Source organism: Semicossyphus pulcher, unplaced genomic scaffold (assembly GCF_022749685.1).
Source record: "Semicossyphus pulcher isolate SPU_LCO1_2020_fin unplaced genomic scaffold, fSemPul1.0.p SCAF_18, whole genome shotgun sequence".
Taxonomy (NCBI): domain Eukaryota; kingdom Metazoa; phylum Chordata; class Actinopteri; order Labriformes; family Labridae; genus Semicossyphus; species Semicossyphus pulcher.
The window spans coordinates 22514468-22532514 of record NW_027211691.1 but is presented as its reverse complement, the minus strand read 5'-3'; the positions used below and the strand labels follow the sequence as shown (position 1 = coordinate 22532514).

At 40.0% G+C, this 18047-nt stretch overlaps 1 protein-coding gene across 1 annotated transcript in view; it reads left to right on the top strand.

Moving 5' to 3' along the window:
• Positions 1–18047, top strand: part of LOC138595571 (cadherin-18) — a 95837-nt gene that overhangs the window by 41332 nt on the left and 36458 nt on the right. The window contains exons 3-4 of the mRNA XM_069666866.1: positions 443–737; positions 6645–6764. Coding sequence (XP_069522967.1) covers positions 443–737; positions 6645–6764 — 415 coding nt within the window. The remainder of the gene's footprint in view (positions 1–442; positions 738–6644; positions 6765–18047) is intronic.

Below are 18047 nucleotides of genomic sequence, written 5' to 3'. Positions count from 1 at the left end.
TGTTGGGAGTCTTTTGAAGCTGAAACATAGAGTCAGGACCTCCACGCAGTGCAGTAATGACGCAAAGGTTACTGCTACATAAAGAAAATGTGATTTTAAATGGCAATGGTAGACATTGTATCCCATTGTAGTTCTGTAGATGTGTATTTATATTCTTATAAAACCTCCATGTGGACTAAGGCTGGATAATGTTTTACTAACATTTATAATTATTAATGGGAATTGATTAAAAGAATTATCTCTTTTCACCAATATTATAACAGTAGAACTCCCTCTGCTTGCGTTTCTCCTGCTATTCTACAGCAGTGCACTGAAGCCAGTGTAAATTTTACAAACTTGAATCATACTTTGAAATCCTGAATCAAAAGCAACCATAAGAAGTAATTTTGGCAGCTTACCACTTCCCTGTTTTCACACAGTGTCTGTCTGCTTTCCCTCGCAGCTTCACTCAAACTCAGATAAAGGCGACGGATCCGTCAGGTACATTCTGAGCGGGGAAGGAGCCGGGACTATATTTATCATCGACGAAGTGACAGGAGATATTCATGCCACTAAGAGCCTGGATCGGGAGAGGAAAACGCATTATGTCCTGCATGCACAAGCCTTGGACCGCAACACAGAGGAGGCCCTGGAACCAAAGTCGGAATTCATCATCAAAGTACAAGACATCAATGACAATGCACCTAAATTTCCAGATGGACCCTTTGTAGCGACGGTGCCCGAGATGTCTGAAGTGGGTGAGTAGTTCTGCAATATAAAATGACCTTCAGATGATTGCTCTCTAATGTCCTCAGCAGTAAGCCTTCATTTGAATGGGTTGAAAATGTAAAATGTCTGAACTTGAGCTATTTTTGCATCTTTTTTTTTAAAGCTTTTCTTCATGTTTATAATCGCGTTCATCCCTGTGGTAAAGAGAAATATGACGATGAGACCTTTGACGTTACATCTTGTGCATGTTTTAAAATGCCTCATGACCAATTAATGCTGCAACATGGTTTACAATAAGGTATTAGTATGAGCATCCACGATCAAACATGTCATTACCCCATGCAGCATTCTGCTTTGTCCTCTCTGGATAGTGTTCTCCAGAATGTTTGATCTTCTGTAAGCCAGCCGAGTCCTCTTTTTCATCTTTGTTTGCTGGTAGCTGTGATGGTTTCCCGAGTGGGCAGGTCTTTATAAAGCACTCAATAATGCCTCCACAGCAATCCCCGCCATCGAGACTGTGGAGTCCTCCACATCATAGAGGAGAGAAAAGCCTCTATCCACCTCCTCGGAGACAGCCGCTCTTCTTATGCCGAGCATCATGTGGCAAAACATCTATTTTTTATTTCTTTATTGTACAGTGCTGTTTTTAGCTTGGGTGAACAAAAGCCACTCTTTTCCCAGTCCGTTGTATTCTGCCTCAAAGCACAACGGCTCCGAAGTATGGTGTTCAAATATTTCACAGCTCTCCTTCAAAACGTATGTAGGTTCTCCAATAGGTAGGAAAACTGCTGTCAGAGCAATTGTGCCTCAAATAGACGACAAGATAGTGAATTTGTAAAGCTGACAGGTTGTTGAAGACATTCCATTCATATCTGTCGGTCCAAAATAATCATTTGGGTTGCTGAAAAGGAATACTTATTAGAAAATGCCTTAAAGACAGAAAGAACGGCTCCATTGGTTTCTTGCTGCAAGAAGATGGAACTGTGCAAGGCCGATAAAATATGCAAACCCCGATAGACCTGTAGGCGCCCTCTTTATAAACAGTCAATATCTCCCTGGTTGGATTCATGACTATTCATGAACAGACACGTCTGACACACATACCACTATGCCAGTTGGAATATTTGTTTCTCAGTTGGATGTGTCGAGGACATGTCTTAATCTACTCTGCCCTGTAGGACCTAATGTGTTGTACTGGGAAAATTGGCCATTAGTTGCTACTGAATCTTTTATGTTTGGTTAAGGTTGATGAAGACGCTGCTGGTACTGTTAGACAAAAAGCTGTGTCGTTAATAGGGCTGCCCAGACTAAAGATTTGTTCAACTTCCAGGGCTGAAAAAGATCAAACTTAGACTTATTACATTGTAAACATTGTGCCAAATTCAATACAAACGTACAAAACCGAATAATGAGCCTTTCTACAACGCACAGCATGCTAGCAGCCTGCTAGCAACATCGCTAATGGCACATGCCAAACAAAAAAAAACCTTAATGATTTTAAATGTGTGAAAAAAACAGCAAGTAGATTAAACTTAAACACAGTGTTACATTTTTCCCTCTCTGCTTTTATCCTCTTAAGAATGGGAGACCTTCCTGAGGCTGATGCAGCATTAGCCTTTAGCCTCGCTTGTAGATGCTTACTAAAGTTAGCCAACTAAGTAGTGACACTTGGACAACAGACAAGGTGCAGCTTGTTAAGTAAGACTCTTAAATCGACTAATGTTTGGTTGACTGTAAGGGAATCCCCAGTACTTGATCTTACATAATGATTTTTGATTATAAGCTGCAGCCTATAATATTTGTCCACAATAGGGTCATGAAAAATAAACTTTTACCTCTTACCTGTGCAATGCTATCCCTCTTTTACTTGTAACTAGACTGCTCATTTTAAAGTTTCAATGTTCACTTGCAAACTTAATCATCGGTTGCACAAAAAGAATCAATCACCATTGATGACCCAAGGGAGGAAATCAACGTCTGTGAAGGGGAAAATAATTAGCCTTTTTTCCCGCCCCCTCTTTTGCTGATGTCCATTAAAGTAATTCCTCTTCGGTTCGGTGTCCGCGGCGTCAAATCGGCTGTAACAATCAACTGTCCTCACACTCCAGAGCACTAATCCCCCAGCATTTGTCAATACTTGCGCTCCCAAGTGCAGGAAGGGGGTTGTCTGCGAGTGTGGCAGCTAATTGGTTGTGATGTGCTTTTTTCCCTCTGTAAATTGATTAGCTGGGCACGTGCCAGGTAGTCCAACGTTACTATGTCATATTTCCCATTCAATGCAATCATATTTTTTAGAGTGCTAGATGAAAGGAGTATCAACTTCCTACTATTGTATGAATCTCCCTGTTGAGATGTCTCTAAATGGAAAGGCTGGATATTAGCTGCCATGCTTTCCTGTAAACCCTTTTACTTCTGGTAAAATTGCTGTTCAATGCAGAAGCACTGGTTTGTTTGGATGAAGATCTATGATTAAATGAGTGTTATTGGAACTAATGCAGGGAAATTGAGCAGAATTGCACACACGGGTAAGTGTTGAATCCTTTATAAACAAAATAGAAATTTTGGAGTTTTATGTTAAGGGCTTATTTTCCCCGTTTTGCCTCTCTCAAATGTTGTTTCCAGTAAATGCTTCCATCCATCAAAAAACAGATCAATTTTGTTTTACTTGCCTTAACATCTGATGTCTTTTGAAATGCATATTTTCTTTGGCTTTCAGATTTCAAAGCTGTTTCCATATCTGATGACAGGCCTCTCTTAAAAGCCTTGGCTGTGTATTGACATCTTTTATTCCTTTCTGATGACATCTTATTTCAACCCACAACCCAACATCTCAGTAACTAATTGCTGCTTCATTACGGTGCACATGCAGGAAATTGGGTTTTTTTTATGTCACAACCAAATCAAAGTGGGAATTAAGCAAATGGCACAAGACCCTTGACTGAGACTGAGGGAGGATGAAGAGAACCAAGATGCTTTTCATGCTGTTTCAGAGACCAGACTTGTTCTTTTGAAAACACATAACGATTTGTTGTTGCCAAAATTAGGCCAGTGAGGTCAGTAGAGATAGATGGATGTACATTTTTGGATGTTAAAAATTGACAGTGAAAAAGTGAAAAACGCATAATTCTGTGTTTTTCCAGAATGACATTTTTAAAAAGGTCGCCTCTGAAATGGGCCGTTCAGAACAGCTGCAGGTTTCTACGTATGAAACTTGCTGTCGCTGAAATCGACCAATCGTCATTCACCGTCATTCACCTCAGGCTTCCTTCTTGCACTAGCTTGTAGTCAAGTCAAGATTTCAACTTACTATTCCGATACCTCCTGGCGACTCTGGCTCGTACATATAAGGCAAAATAACCGATCCTAGAGGAGGAGGGGCTACACGGTCACAAATACTGTCAGCCAATCGTGGCTAAGGTCTAACCTTTGAATGGCAAAATGGCTTGTTCGCTTCAGGAGGAAGGAGGCTCTGAAAAATAATTATAAATATATATACAATTTTTAAAATGAAACAAGCTTTATCAACGTGATTCAAAAACACATTAGAATAATAGAAAATTGATTGCATTGATAAAATATGTCCCCTTTAAAGGAGATGAATAAAGGGGCCTTAAAATTTGGACAAAGTCTGTGAACAAGTATTTACGGTGTGGCCACCTTATAAGGTAGAGCTCTGCAAGAAAGTCAACTTCAAAGATGCCTAAAATATCCAGACACAGTCATAAAGGTGTTTTAGAATTTGAATCAGCTTTATTGGCCGGGCAAGTACACATACAAGGAATTTGCCTCCGGTATAAGTTGGCTCTCTATGTACACTCATTAAATATTAAACTAAAATCTATGAGCCTACCTTAGACGTTAAAGGTAAAGCCTACCTAAAGACATTTGCACTGAAGTCGTATTTAGCGATGATGTTGCGCTGTACTGAAATATATTGACAGTTCCATCATGAGTGTAAATGAGAAAAGAGTCTCAATATAATGTAGTTGAGTGCAACACCACGTTTAACGTGAACCCAGGAAGAACAATATTGCACACAGTCATTGGGGGGCACTGGATGTACGTACTGATAGATTAGACTCATGTGTTTTCTGTAATTGCGGTCATAAAAGAACACAGCCATTGTAAAACTATCTAGGTACAATAGAAGGTGGACCATACAACCTGAAAGCTTAGATATACCTCTCTTACTTTAAAGCGGCTTGGCATTTGGACGATGCAAAGACATTGTAATGGTTTCAACATAAAAAAAGTGTTTTGATTTAGAGGAAGGGGTGGGTGGTAAAAGCTGAAAACCAACAGCCCATTGACTTGAATGATTTAAAGGACTCCCAGTCTGCAAAGCTTTTGATCATTTTATTAAAGTTTGGTCACTAAAAAGAACCAGCAGAGATATCTTACAAGAAAAACTAATACAAAAGTCTTGTTAAGTCGATCGTGCCTTCCTAAGTGCCTTTGTCTAATAGTGTTTGTATTGTAAAGTGTATGTTCTCTCCACATAGCCTGTAACACGTACTGGGAAATTAATCCTCAAGAAGACCAGATTCCCAGCAGGGTATTACTTGTAAAGATGTATCCACTGACTTGAGTGTTCACTTTTTAATCAGACCTTTTTATGTAGCAATCATCACCTTAATAGTTCAAACTGTGCTGTACGTGAACACTTAAGTTGAAGAGCATTTTGAGCAACTGCAAGCTCATTGTACTTTCTTTAAGGAGCCCGTGAGTGCATTATCAGTCGGTGTAAAAGTTATGCAGAATAGTTTGTAGTCACTATACCGTACAGATTTATTAATCATTCAGTCACAGATGAGCATTTACTTTACTTAAGACATTATGGCGCAACAATTCCTGTTTTTTAATTAAATTATTTACTAACTAATACGTTTTCCTAGACGGATGATTCGGAACCAGCTCAGCTGCCGAAACAATCCCAGAATTGATTAAGTCCAAATAATTCCCAGTGCAATTTTCTCTGCAGGGTTTACAGAGATTCAGATTGACCAAGCATACTGTGCAGCACATGGTTCATTATGGTTGGCATTTCACTCCGCTCCTTCAGTGTCCCATGAAAACACAAGTCATATCGGGTGAGGCACAGCGGGCTGACTTTCACTTGTTTAATTTACTTTAATTCCCAGAGGAACACATCAGAGCAAGGCGACTTACAGGCTTTAGGATGTATCATATAGCTCATATGTCTGCGAACACAACCAGGCTGTGATTCTTACATACACTAATGCATAATGTAAGCTCGAATGCAATTAAAATGCACTCATCATGCAATTATAATGGGTTAATGAAGCCTGTAATGCTGGTTGAGCAACACTTGGAGTGTTAAATTGAACCACAATGGCTTTAACGCATAATTTTTAAATAACAGTGTAAATAATGAGCCGTCCCTCAGTGTTCCAACCGTCTGTCTTTGTTGTTGTCATGTTTTTAAGAGCAGTGCTCGTGCTCTTCTTTTTATTTAAAGTTTTACAGCTGAAAATGTAAAAAACATTTGATGTGATATAACTCACACACAGGGCCTGTGTATACCTGTAACAATAATTTCTCCTTAATAGATGCTAGCCTGTCAGCGAGGTAGCTAACAACAATATCTGCACATTTATATTTTTAGGGCTAAGTTTTGTACAGTAGGCAGCACATTATGCAAAACATCGTGTCAGTATTTGCTATGCATGCCAAACCAGAATGTTGCATCTCTTCTGTTAAACACTGAGGATGTGTCAAGAATCTAAAGTGTCTCTCTCTTGCTAACCTTGCTGACATATATTAACATTTTGCGCACGGTAATTCTCCTGGGATGCTTAAGCTCCAGACATGGTTGCGAGGAGACTTTCAACAAATAGTTTTTACACATAAATATACTGGGAATAATCTTTAAGAGAGATGTTATTGGGTAATAATTTTGCTGTGTTCTTTTTTAGGCACATCTGTGTTGCAAGTCACAGCGACTGATGCTGACGATCCCACATACGGAAACAGCGCCAGGATAGTCTACAGTATTCTCCAAGGACAGCCATATTTCTCCGTCGACCCCAAAACAGGTGTGTTATTCCTGCATGCTTGAGTAAATAATATTGAGTAATAACTTTCTGATAATCTCTATTGTTGATCTCCTAAAGTGATGTGTGTATCATGTTGTGAAAGCTGTGCACCACACGCTTCCTGCAGTGAAACTTCTGCTCTGTTACTGCCGCACTTCTGACGCCGTAAAAGCCAAAAGCAGCCACAGTAGAGTTATGGACCACTCATGGGACTGCTGTATTGTTGAGCACGCAATCCACTTTTTGTGAGCCATAAGTAACTCCTCAAGGGTCAAAGGAGACATTTGCAGGGATGTCTTCAGAAAGCTATTGTTTCCTACCTTTAGAATGGAGGTAAAAAGCCCCGACAGGCAGCGCTCTGTCTTTCAGTCCATCTTTTGTCTGAAAGGCCTCTGCCAGAATCTATTAAATGTTAATAAACCTTTTAAAGTGCACAATATATAACTTTTATATGAATGTGTTCTTGTGTGAGTGTGTACATGTTTATTTCTGATCTCTCTTTGTCTCACAAAAGGAGTGTGTTCGTGCACGTGTGTGTTTGTAGTTTTGCGTGCTTGCCTCGGCTGGTTCTGCTGCTGCTGCTGCTGCCGCTGTCGGTTAACATGAACAACAATACACTTGTATGAATTGATTCATTGCTGTCTAGAACAACTATTGGCCCCTTTGAGACTACACCGCCCATGTAAAACATGAATTCTTTGCTGAATGAGCAACACAAATGAATTGCTGAATATTTTGACTTTACCTCGGGGGAAAGGGCGTTGGGGGATTGATGGAGCAATTTCACAGCGGTGGTGAGGCCGAAGCAATGCCAATTCTTGAATGAAAACAGGGCTTTCTCACACGACTCCACACACTCTGTTATATCCACTGTACTCTGTGTTACTTAAAATCATGTTTTGAGTGTAAAACTGATTTTTCTACAGTGATTTTCCGTGCTTTTCCCGTATGCAGCGTGCTTTTAGACACATCAGATGGCTTGTTTTGCTTGAGCTGACTCGGCATCTTGTCTGCATTGTAATTCAGCGTGGGGCGTGCAGAGGAGTAGGGACGTGATAGAAGGCCTAGGCAGCTGCAGTCTCTCTGCACAGCACTATTCCTCCCACACGTATTAATTTATACAAGTCGGCTGTTGTTTTCGCCACTGGCAAACCAGCTTTCCTCTCTCAAATTAGGACCAAGGAACTCCAGTGGTCAGTGGAAAACGGGCACATGGAGGGATTCGCACTTGCATGTGTTCTTTAATATGCTAAGCCCCAGTCTTAAAGTAGTTGTGTTGGCGTGCTGCCACATTTGAGCGTCACTGAAGCTGCTGGTGCACATGTCTCCCAGTGCATTAGCTCGTTACATCCACAGGTACCGGCTCCCTCCATGTTTATACTGTGGAGACGACACAATGGGATAGACATGTATCATTAGCAGGATTAACAGTACACACAAGTCCAAACACACACACACCAACAAATCCACCTCTTCCCATTTGACCTTGGTCTGCTGGCCAGATACAACTGTGACAGATTTTACAAGACCCATGAGGTAGAAGGAAGGATCATTTAAGGACAGAGGGTAATGATAGCATTTGGCTTGCACATATGGTGCAGGAGGAATCCCCAAATGACTGTCTCAGGCGTGACCTAAATCCTCAGCAAGCAACAAAGTTAACCGTTTTACCTGTTTCCACTCCCTGGCTAATGGGTTTGATCATCTCACACCCACCTGCAACTGCAGGCCTGTCTGGCTGTTTGGGAATTGTATTAAATGGGAAATTGACCACAGGCGCAGGACAAATGGCTTATATAAAAGGCTGCCTTGGCAGAGCAAACATACACTAGTGTTCCAGCTGAAATTCTCAATACTCCATTCAGTTTTTGTGATCTGTCAGCTGGAATTAAAATACTGTGCTTTAATTTGACAAAATAAATAATACTTGATTATGTAATGACTTAATTGGTTACATAATTGGTAAACTGCACCGCTGTCTTCAGTTCAATTAGCGTTGCAGCAATTTTGATTTTGTTTGCAAAGTTAACTACGGCTAGTTTTTCTGAATAGTCCCATGATTTGCTAAGATGCTCCTTAAAAATAAAATAAAATAAAATAAAGAGTACTATAGCAATTTAATTATGTTCTTATTAAAAGATGTAGGACTCAGAAAGTGAAAGGTTGAATCAAAACCAATCCAAGTCCAAGCAGCAGAGCCTGAGATATCCTCACTTTTAGTCCCCTGTAAGACTCAAGCTTCCAGAAACAATGGATCCTACATTTCCCATAATGCAACTCTACAATTATGCTCATTAGGCTGCCTTATGTGTACATCTTTCCTTCACTACATCTACAGTTGTTAATGCAGGTTCCCTTTTAAATCCAACTAGCCTGCCAGCTTTCTCCAGATCACATTGTACAACAATTTCCGCCTGTTGAGTACTGCTCTTCATGAACTGACATACAGTACATGTGTAAAATCATTACTCAATACGCAATCTTGGCAGTTGGAAATTCTTTCTTGGATGTAGACACTTTTTCTCTGACATTTGAACAGTTTTTCCAATTTTATGCTTGGTATAATTCTGTAGTACATTTTAATTGACCCGTTTCTTTCTCTGTAAAACGAATATATAAAGACACTCATTGCCATAATCATCTTTTAGACATAAAGTACACGGCCTCTCACCTTATCTCTTTAAATGTCAAATCTTTAAAATTAGCAATTTATGACCGTACCGCTTCTTAGACAGACAAATTGTTCTGTACACAGAAGTAAGAAGATTAAATAATTATTTCAAGTGCAAAGTAAATCGCCAGTAATAATAAATATTTTATGTATGTTAAATATTTTACCGAAGGAGAGTCAAATTCCATTACACGTTCTGCGTTTCAAAGTCAGATAACAGACATGTTAACAGCTCAATACGAAATGACACTGAGTTCATACTTCTTAACCTTCTAATTAACTCAGGGTACAGCATTTAGGCAGATGCTCGACTCCTCTGGAAATAGGATTCAATCATGGATGTAAAATTGTAATTGATGCATCTTTGCTGGTGTCATGCAGCATGCGAAAAAGGAGAGATACGAATTTTGGATTAGATTTACTTCACTAAGGAGATAAATGAGCATGACACAGACGGTGTAAAGACAGCAATGTAACTGATACAAGTGATAATGAAGGAATGCCTTTGGGGGAATATGTGGGCAGATGAAAACAACTGTGGCATCTTTGTACTGTGTTGTTATAATTTGACATTGCAAAACATTGTTTATGGCCTTACAATTCTTTAAAAAATGTATCCAAAATTGTGCATCAAAGCATGTTTTGCAAGTACATAGACGCAGTTAAGACTTTGATATGCTCAAAATTGTTACACAAAATACTAGCAGATGTTTAAACCTCTTAAACTGTGTGCAGATTACTCTGTCAATGGTATCCTTAGAATTATCTGAAGCACAGCAAATTTGAATTTAAAGGTGTGTCAAGATTATCCACTTGTCAGTCACTGAAGCACCGAGACTGCAGGTTTTCATTCAACATGTTCATTACAGCAACGAAGGCCACTGATTTTCCCACATTCAATAAGAGTGGAGAGACTAATCAGTGAAATCACCTGGTGCATGGCTGGAGTGAAAACCTGCATACCTTTGATTCACTACCATTTCCTGCACTCATGAGTACAAACGCATATAGAGACAGCAGTGAAGTTCAGGTTTTAATGATTTCCCTAAAATGAATTTAGAAGTATCATCTCAACAATATTCATTTTGTTGCAGAGTGTAAGACGAGAGGACTGATACCACTCCCATATCTTTACAATAAAGCTAGAGCGGACAGCAATTAGCTTACCTTAGCATAAGGACTGGAAACAAGTGGAAACGGCTAGCTTGACTACATCTTTAAGGTTTAAAATCAAAATGCAAAACAAAAATGTTATGTGTGTGTTTCATTCATACAAAAACCATAAAAGAAATATGAAAACAACAACAGCTTGAACCCTAGTTTCATGCTAAGATAACAGCCTGCTGGCTTTGGCTCAATGTTGAATATTCAGACAGCCAACTGATAGACGAACCTTTAAGCTAAGCTTACATGCTGCAGACTGTAGCTTCATATTAAACGTTTAGACAGCTAGTTGTTCCCCTTTTTTCAAGCTAAGCTAACAGGCTGCAGGCTGCAGCTTCACATTAAACGATTAGACAGCTAGTCGTTCCCCTGTTTTCAAGCTAGGCTAACATGCTGCTGGCTGTTGCTTCATATTAAACGTTTAGACAGAGCTGTTCCCCTATTTCCGAGCTAAGCTAACAGGCTGCTGGCTGTAGCTTCATATTAAACGTATAGACAGCTAGTTGTTCCCCTATTTTCAAGCTAAGCTAGCAGGCTGCTGGCTGTAGCTTCATATTAAACATTTAGACAGCTAGTCATTCCCCTATTTTTAAGCTAAGCTAACATACTGCTGGCTGTAGCTTCAAATGAAACAGACAGGTATGAGAGAATATTGGTCTTCTCTGCTAACTTTATGCAAAAGTAAATGTTTAATGTTCACCAAAAAACAGCCAAACTAATCAACAAAAATGTCAACATGTTTAATAAATTAACGTTGAAGCTTGATGGGTACAAAGGTTTGTTGAGGTCAAGAGTTTCCAAGAACAGCTACCTCTGTGTCCTTTAAGAAGGACCCTGAGTACCCGACCTGCTGCTTATGTTTTGACATGTCTGGGGATTTTGGTCAGCAAGAGCAGACGCACAAGGACAGCAGAGTATTAGACTGGACCTCTGCTCACTGAATGCAAATCTCGCAGGATAAAAGTTAAAAGTGGTTCCTGGATGTACATTTGATGGATCTACTCTGGGAACGCTCTGACACTTTTTGTCATAGTGCTCTTACAATATTAGCTTCGCCAGACTAGTTATATTTAATAAGCGACATGCTAACTGTGTTAAGAACATTCACTGCAATGGCTTTACTTGATTACATGGTTTGCAAATTTCAAAACTGCAAGCCAGCAGTTTCTATAACAGCTTCCAATATCTCAGCAAAAGTACATCTTAGACGGTGGCTGCATTTATCCTTTTTATAGCCGGGTCGTAACTCCTGTCTTCCCCATCACTACTGTGCATCTGTCACTTACCCGCAGAGGCATCAAGGTTGTTCCTCTAGAGTCTCATAGTCGAATCACCCCCCCTTAGCCCCACCTCACATCTGTACTGGCACACACACACATATGCGAAGACACACCACTCCGCAGAACCTCTAAGTCCCTTTTGCATCCTAAATAGGCTAATATCTCTGCTGATCTGGGATTTGGGAGTGTTCGAGTTTATTGAAGGAGCTGACACAGATCAAGACGTTTTAGCGGTTCATGGATTACGTCTTACCTCAGTTTGGATCAAGGAAAAAGCCGTCTATTTGTCAATCACTTGAGTCTCGAGCAGTCCGATAAGATATGCTAAGTCAGATACACAAACCAACATGAAATCTTTGGAAGTTAAAAGAAGTACTTTATGATTTTTACAGCCGCTTTTGTTGGTGTTATCTACCTTTTTTCTCCAGAAATGTTAAGAGTTCAGACACACAGGGATAACATCGTATTGGATGGGCCAAAAACCAAGATTCCTGAAGCTGGAGATTGAAGAGCGCTTTAGTAATCTCCTATAATCCTTTTTGTTCACCCAGGAGATTGTCCTCCTTTAGAAGTTTCCAGCCAGACAAAGAGGTGGATAGTGTGATGGTATCAACTTTAATAGACTGGGGAGGTTGAGGAAAAGGCTAACCACCTCACTGTGTCAAATGGGCCCAGGTTCAGGGAAGTCAGCTCTTTCTCAATTATTTTCTAAATTAACTCACGAGCTCCATAGAGATTTGGCGGAGACTATCTGAGGTATTACGGATCAGAAATGGTCAGGGAAGGGAGTTCAGGGGTGCGATCCTCATGTCAAAGTACTGACATACCTTTCACGTACTTGCTCTTTCCACAGAATCCCTCTGTGGCCTTTGCTGTATTGTTAAAGAATTTCATTTAAGACTGAATGCAGCAGAATGATTGTAGGTTTGTAACTTCGCTGTATTTCATCCGCTGAGAATGTGCAGCTGCACATTCCTAGCTGCTCACATATCTCCCTTCATAATGAGTGTTTTCTTTGCGTAGGAGAAGTCAGGGCCTTCTCATTTGTTTGTTTGATAGCAAATGATTGACAGCAGATCACCCTCACTTTCAGCGCACAAGAATTACCGCAGCCAAAAACTATAATCTCAAACTTTTAGTGCGTCCTCATCATTCCTAAACCCGCTGCTGTGAAATATCGCTCAGAGCGATGCGCCTTCATGAGCAAAGGGGTAATAAGAGACTTGAAAGGTCAGATCGTCTGTCTTGGTGTTGTTTTAATGGGAAGTGTGGCCACTTGCCAAGGTCTGTGTCTCTCAAGGACCCCAGGTTAAGTAATGCTAAGACTCTGGTTAATAACAAAGGACTTCCAATTGAGTTTGCAGACCTCGCATCATTACAGCAAAGTGGCTGCAAGCACTTTGATTAGTTTAGAAAACAAGAAAGGCAGCAGATCCATGCTGAGACCTGGCATTTCAAAAGAACAGTGTGCTGAAAATAAAATGCCCCGTGTTCTGACACTTGGAAATGTTTTGTTACATATGTAAGGTTTATGGCGTTTCTCCATGGGAGCGGAGGAGTGAAAGGCTTTTATGATTCGAAAATTACGATGATTAAAGTTGTGTTTATATTGGAATCCATAATTTGTCCATCTGTACATACGGTCATGAGTCCACCCATCCGTTCTTCCATCCGTCACTCCATCTGTTCCCTCCACTTTTGTGTTCAAAATATCTCCGTAACACCTGGAGGGGATGTCTTCAGATTTGGCATGAACATCCTTTTGGACGTTGATGTCAAAAAGGATCGTCCGTGAAAGGATGAGCTGCTTAGAAATTAGCTTGTCAGAAGCCAAAGGTTGTTGAGATCTCTCAAAAAAGTTTTTTGACCATAACTCGAGAATTCCTCCTCCAATTGTGTCACATTTTCACATAAAAGGACAATTTGTACCCACAATTTCAAAGGTCCACTTGCTGTGACGTCGTAATGTCCTGGGAAAAGGGCTACCCCTGTCCCATTATTGCGATCTCCTGGAGGGCTGTCGTACAACATAACAACAAAGAGGGAGATGTTGTCAGAATGTGGTGCGACCTTTCCTGTTTAATGGAGGCCTTCTAATGTTTGTTTTAAGGGTAATGCATTCTTTCAAACATTTTTAAAAAACAGAGCTTGTTGGCGGAGGCATACTGTAATCATACAACAAAAACTGTTTAATATATTCAAATTCTTCAGATCACAGTGAATTCTAAAAGTCCCAAAATATAAATGCTGGTGTTCATTATTTATGTGCATTTAAAGGAAGGGCAGCAATTCTATATCATCAAGTCAGTTCAGACAGTCCTCAGTGTGTCACTTACAGAATAAACTTCAAGTGTAAGTATGATTCACTGCAAACCCACAGGTTAATTAACTCCTATTTAATTGGGCTAATCGTTCAACTTGAACTGCAGTTAATTTATATAACTAATATTATCACTGTGAGATCCAGAACATATTCTCATATCAAACACTTTAATGCATAAACGAAGTGTGCAGAGGGATCCAAATAAAAGATATTTTTGTATTTGCTTTGATTGTCCCTCGGAATAAAGCGCTGCACCGCATTAGTGTCTGCCTGGCTTGCTGCTCCACTTAATGGTTGTTCTTTTGCAAGCAGAACTAATACACACTAAATGACACTGTACAAGAAGTAGACTCTATCAGAGTTGGTACATAAAACAGTGAGCCTCTGCAATTTGTTTGAAAGTACCTCACAAAAAAGTGCCTAAATCTGGTTTCTGTGCTGCTCGAAAGAGGAATTTAAGGACACATAGTGCACTGTGACATCTTGCATTAAAAAACTCTTTCTTAACTGCTCTGGCTGATTCTGTCCTTTTTATGGAAGAAGTCTAAAAGCATCAGGCGACAGAGACAGACAAAGTGGAGGAATCAATAGTTCAGACTTTATTTATACCGCTGGTGATGCAGCAGGAGAAAGTATTCACAGCTCATTCATAGCAATCACCTTTCATGTTCATATTTTAATGTTACATTTACAGTAAGATAACAAAATCATTTGACATTAGTTCAACTCTTGAACACAATTTTCTGACTCCTTATGAACCCTTTCAAAACAGACCTGTTAAATGGCAGCGGGATATTGTTCCTTATTATCCCTTTTTAAATTGAAAACAAACTATAGTATGTCTTCATTCTTTTTGTAACAAAAATCTTAAGGCTTCAGCCTTTTGTATTATCACATTGCGTTTCTGTTGATGACATCATGATGTTGTAAAATGCAGAAATAAAATGTGCTAAAATGTGACGGTGGCAGGGAGAGGTCACGATCCAGGGTGATAGTTGTTCACAAAAAGGATCTGAAATTAAAACCTTTTCAGTACTTTTATCAATCGTTATAGTTTATTGACTTATATATCGGGCTGCACGTTGGTGCAGTGCAGGGTTCCTCTGAGTACTCCAGCTCCTTCCAACAGTCCAAAGACATGCTCGTTAGGTTCATTGGCGACTCTAAATTGCTCGTAGGTGTAGGTGTGGTTGTCTCTATGCGACAGCCCTGTAATTGACTGGCGATCAGTCCAGGGTGTAACCCCGCCTCCCGCCCAATGACAGCTAGGATAGGCTCTAAGCGGTATAGATAATGGATGGATGGGTTTACATAACCCCTTTCTGGGGATATGAAGCATTTGAAGATATTCCACGAACATCACAATCCGCAAATATACCAAATATAATTTATGACTATTTCTAGTGCAGAGTTCAAAGGGTTAAACTCTTTCTACTCATCTTCCTTTGCCTGTAAGTACATTATTGCTATTACATTCTGTCTGTCATGTTATTTATAATACAGTTTCCCTGTTTGTTGATTGACAGCTGACGAGTCCAGGTTCACAGGCCGTCTACGGGCCTTCAGCCACAACTCAGTGTGACAGATGATGCGTAACCTTAGATCCCCTGGATCTTAATACTGTTGGCTGTCTTGCTCCTTGACCCACTTTTAATGATTATTCTGCCTGAGGCGAGTGGATTAGTTTCTGTCTATGGAGTCTTGGAGAGAGAAAGAGGGAAATGACCTATTGTATAACACTGCTAAAGCTGACTCTTCTGTAAAATTAGGATCATAAAACTGCATTAATTCACTTTAAAAAGATTTTTTGTGAAATTCAAGCTGTCAAGATTTAAATTGGAGGAAGAGTACTACAGGACATTTAAAGACCATAATCCATGGCTGTGAGGAAAACCCCTATGTGAGTGGATTACGTGTTAAGTAATCCCACCATCTATAGATAGCTTCACTGTGTTGACATACAATTACAGTAGGCAGTGTAGTGTGTCTTGTTCATCGTTTTAGAACATGTTTATTATGATTAATGGTGGACAAAAGTATTCATATGGAGTCATGTTTGTGGCCAACTTGCGAATTGAAGTCCAATAGTTACTTCCCTTTAAATCTATATTAAACAGTATGTGGCTCTTTAGCTGCTAAATGCTCCACTAAGTTGACCAGCTGCTTACGAAATTGTGATTGTCATATCGTGGATGGCAGGTGGTGTACTGTGTTTTTTTGTGTGTTTTATTTTTTTGCTGCAAACAGCTGCCTCTGGGTCTTCTGACTACAGAGATATATTGGCTGTGACAGCACCTGCATAATGTGATACGGTATACTGGAACACTTGTGAGTTAGAAAATAATCGAAAGAGTCAGAAAGGAAGGCCTCGTAACAGATGGACACAGGAGTACAAAATAAACATGCTCATGAGGAGGGCGGCCCCCTATAAGTTGATTATTGGAATAATCAGTTGAACAGACTCTTGCATTTTGTCCGTCAGATATCTGCCCTTTAACTTTTTAGCTGTGTCATTGTACACACAGCCATGAAGGAGCAGCAGCTCGGCAGTCTGTGAACGTTTTAAATCAAGTCACAAAATGACCCTTCAGTGTCCTTTACTGGTTCCTTCTCCTCTAAAACCAACAGACCTGATAATTAAGACAAGGCAAGTGTATTTATAAAGCACCATTCATACATAGAGGAGTGCTCTGCACAGTTTAAAACAGAGCATTTTAAAGAAATATGACATTAGGCAAAAATAACACAGAATACAAAATACAGTGAATTAATAATTAAAATAGTTAAGAACACTAAATAATGCAGATTCAAGTTAAAAATCAGCTTCTTTGACACTCCTCTTCCACATACTCAGGAGATCAGGATGGTCCGCGAGCGTAGCTGCTGCTAGCTTGTTTGGCGCTGCTTATAGGTCGTTAGCGTTGGTGTTCATCGTTTAGCCAAAGCTGAATTTCCACATTGGTTTTCTCCTTTCCACAAAGACAAAACTGGCAATAACAACTAGCAAAACAGTAACTAAGGCAGTTTCAATTTAAATACTTGTCTCTCTAGTAGAGTAAGACATCTAGTATATGTGTCTCTCTAATGGGGTCTCCTGCTTCCTCCCACAGTCCAAAGACATGCTTATAAAGTTAATTGGTGATTAACCCTATCATTGACTGGCGACCAGTCCAGGGTGTACCCTGCCCTTCGCCCGATGACAGCTGGGATAGGCTCCAAACCCCCCGCGACCCTGAACAGGATAAGCAGTATAGATAATGGATGGATGGATGGATGTCTCTCTAATGCTCTTTGGCAGGGCTAGCTTCTCACTAAGCTCACTAGATGATGAAAATCCTACATTTGGTTAAAAGATAAAGTATAGGTTGTAAGGTTGTAGTAAGGTTGCTCCCAGTTAAAACATAGGGCCAATGTAGGCTGATGTAGGAGTTTGGTGTGATGCTAAACTAAAAGAAAAGGAAAGAAGAAGAAGAAGCTTCGTTTTGAAAATCCAGATCTGTTTCAACCGGCAAAATCTTCAGGGGCTGCTCTACTTATCAGCCATTTATATGAAAACGGCATTATATGCATTCATTCCCAGAGTAGTGTGATTTTAGGCAGTAAGAACTTCGTAACAATAAATGGATAAAAAATAGCCCAAATTTAAGAAAATAGTTCAGGAAATAAGCCATTTTCCCAGCCTTGGGTGGTGTAAGTAAGGCCATGATTCATTGCCCAAAACCATTTGATCAGATGTCGCTTCATGTCGTGATTTCCGCTCGCACCATGAGGCAACAGCAGTAAGGTCCATTTACCATCATGATCAACGCCATCCCATTCCCTCCCTGGTCTCACTGCTCCTGGTC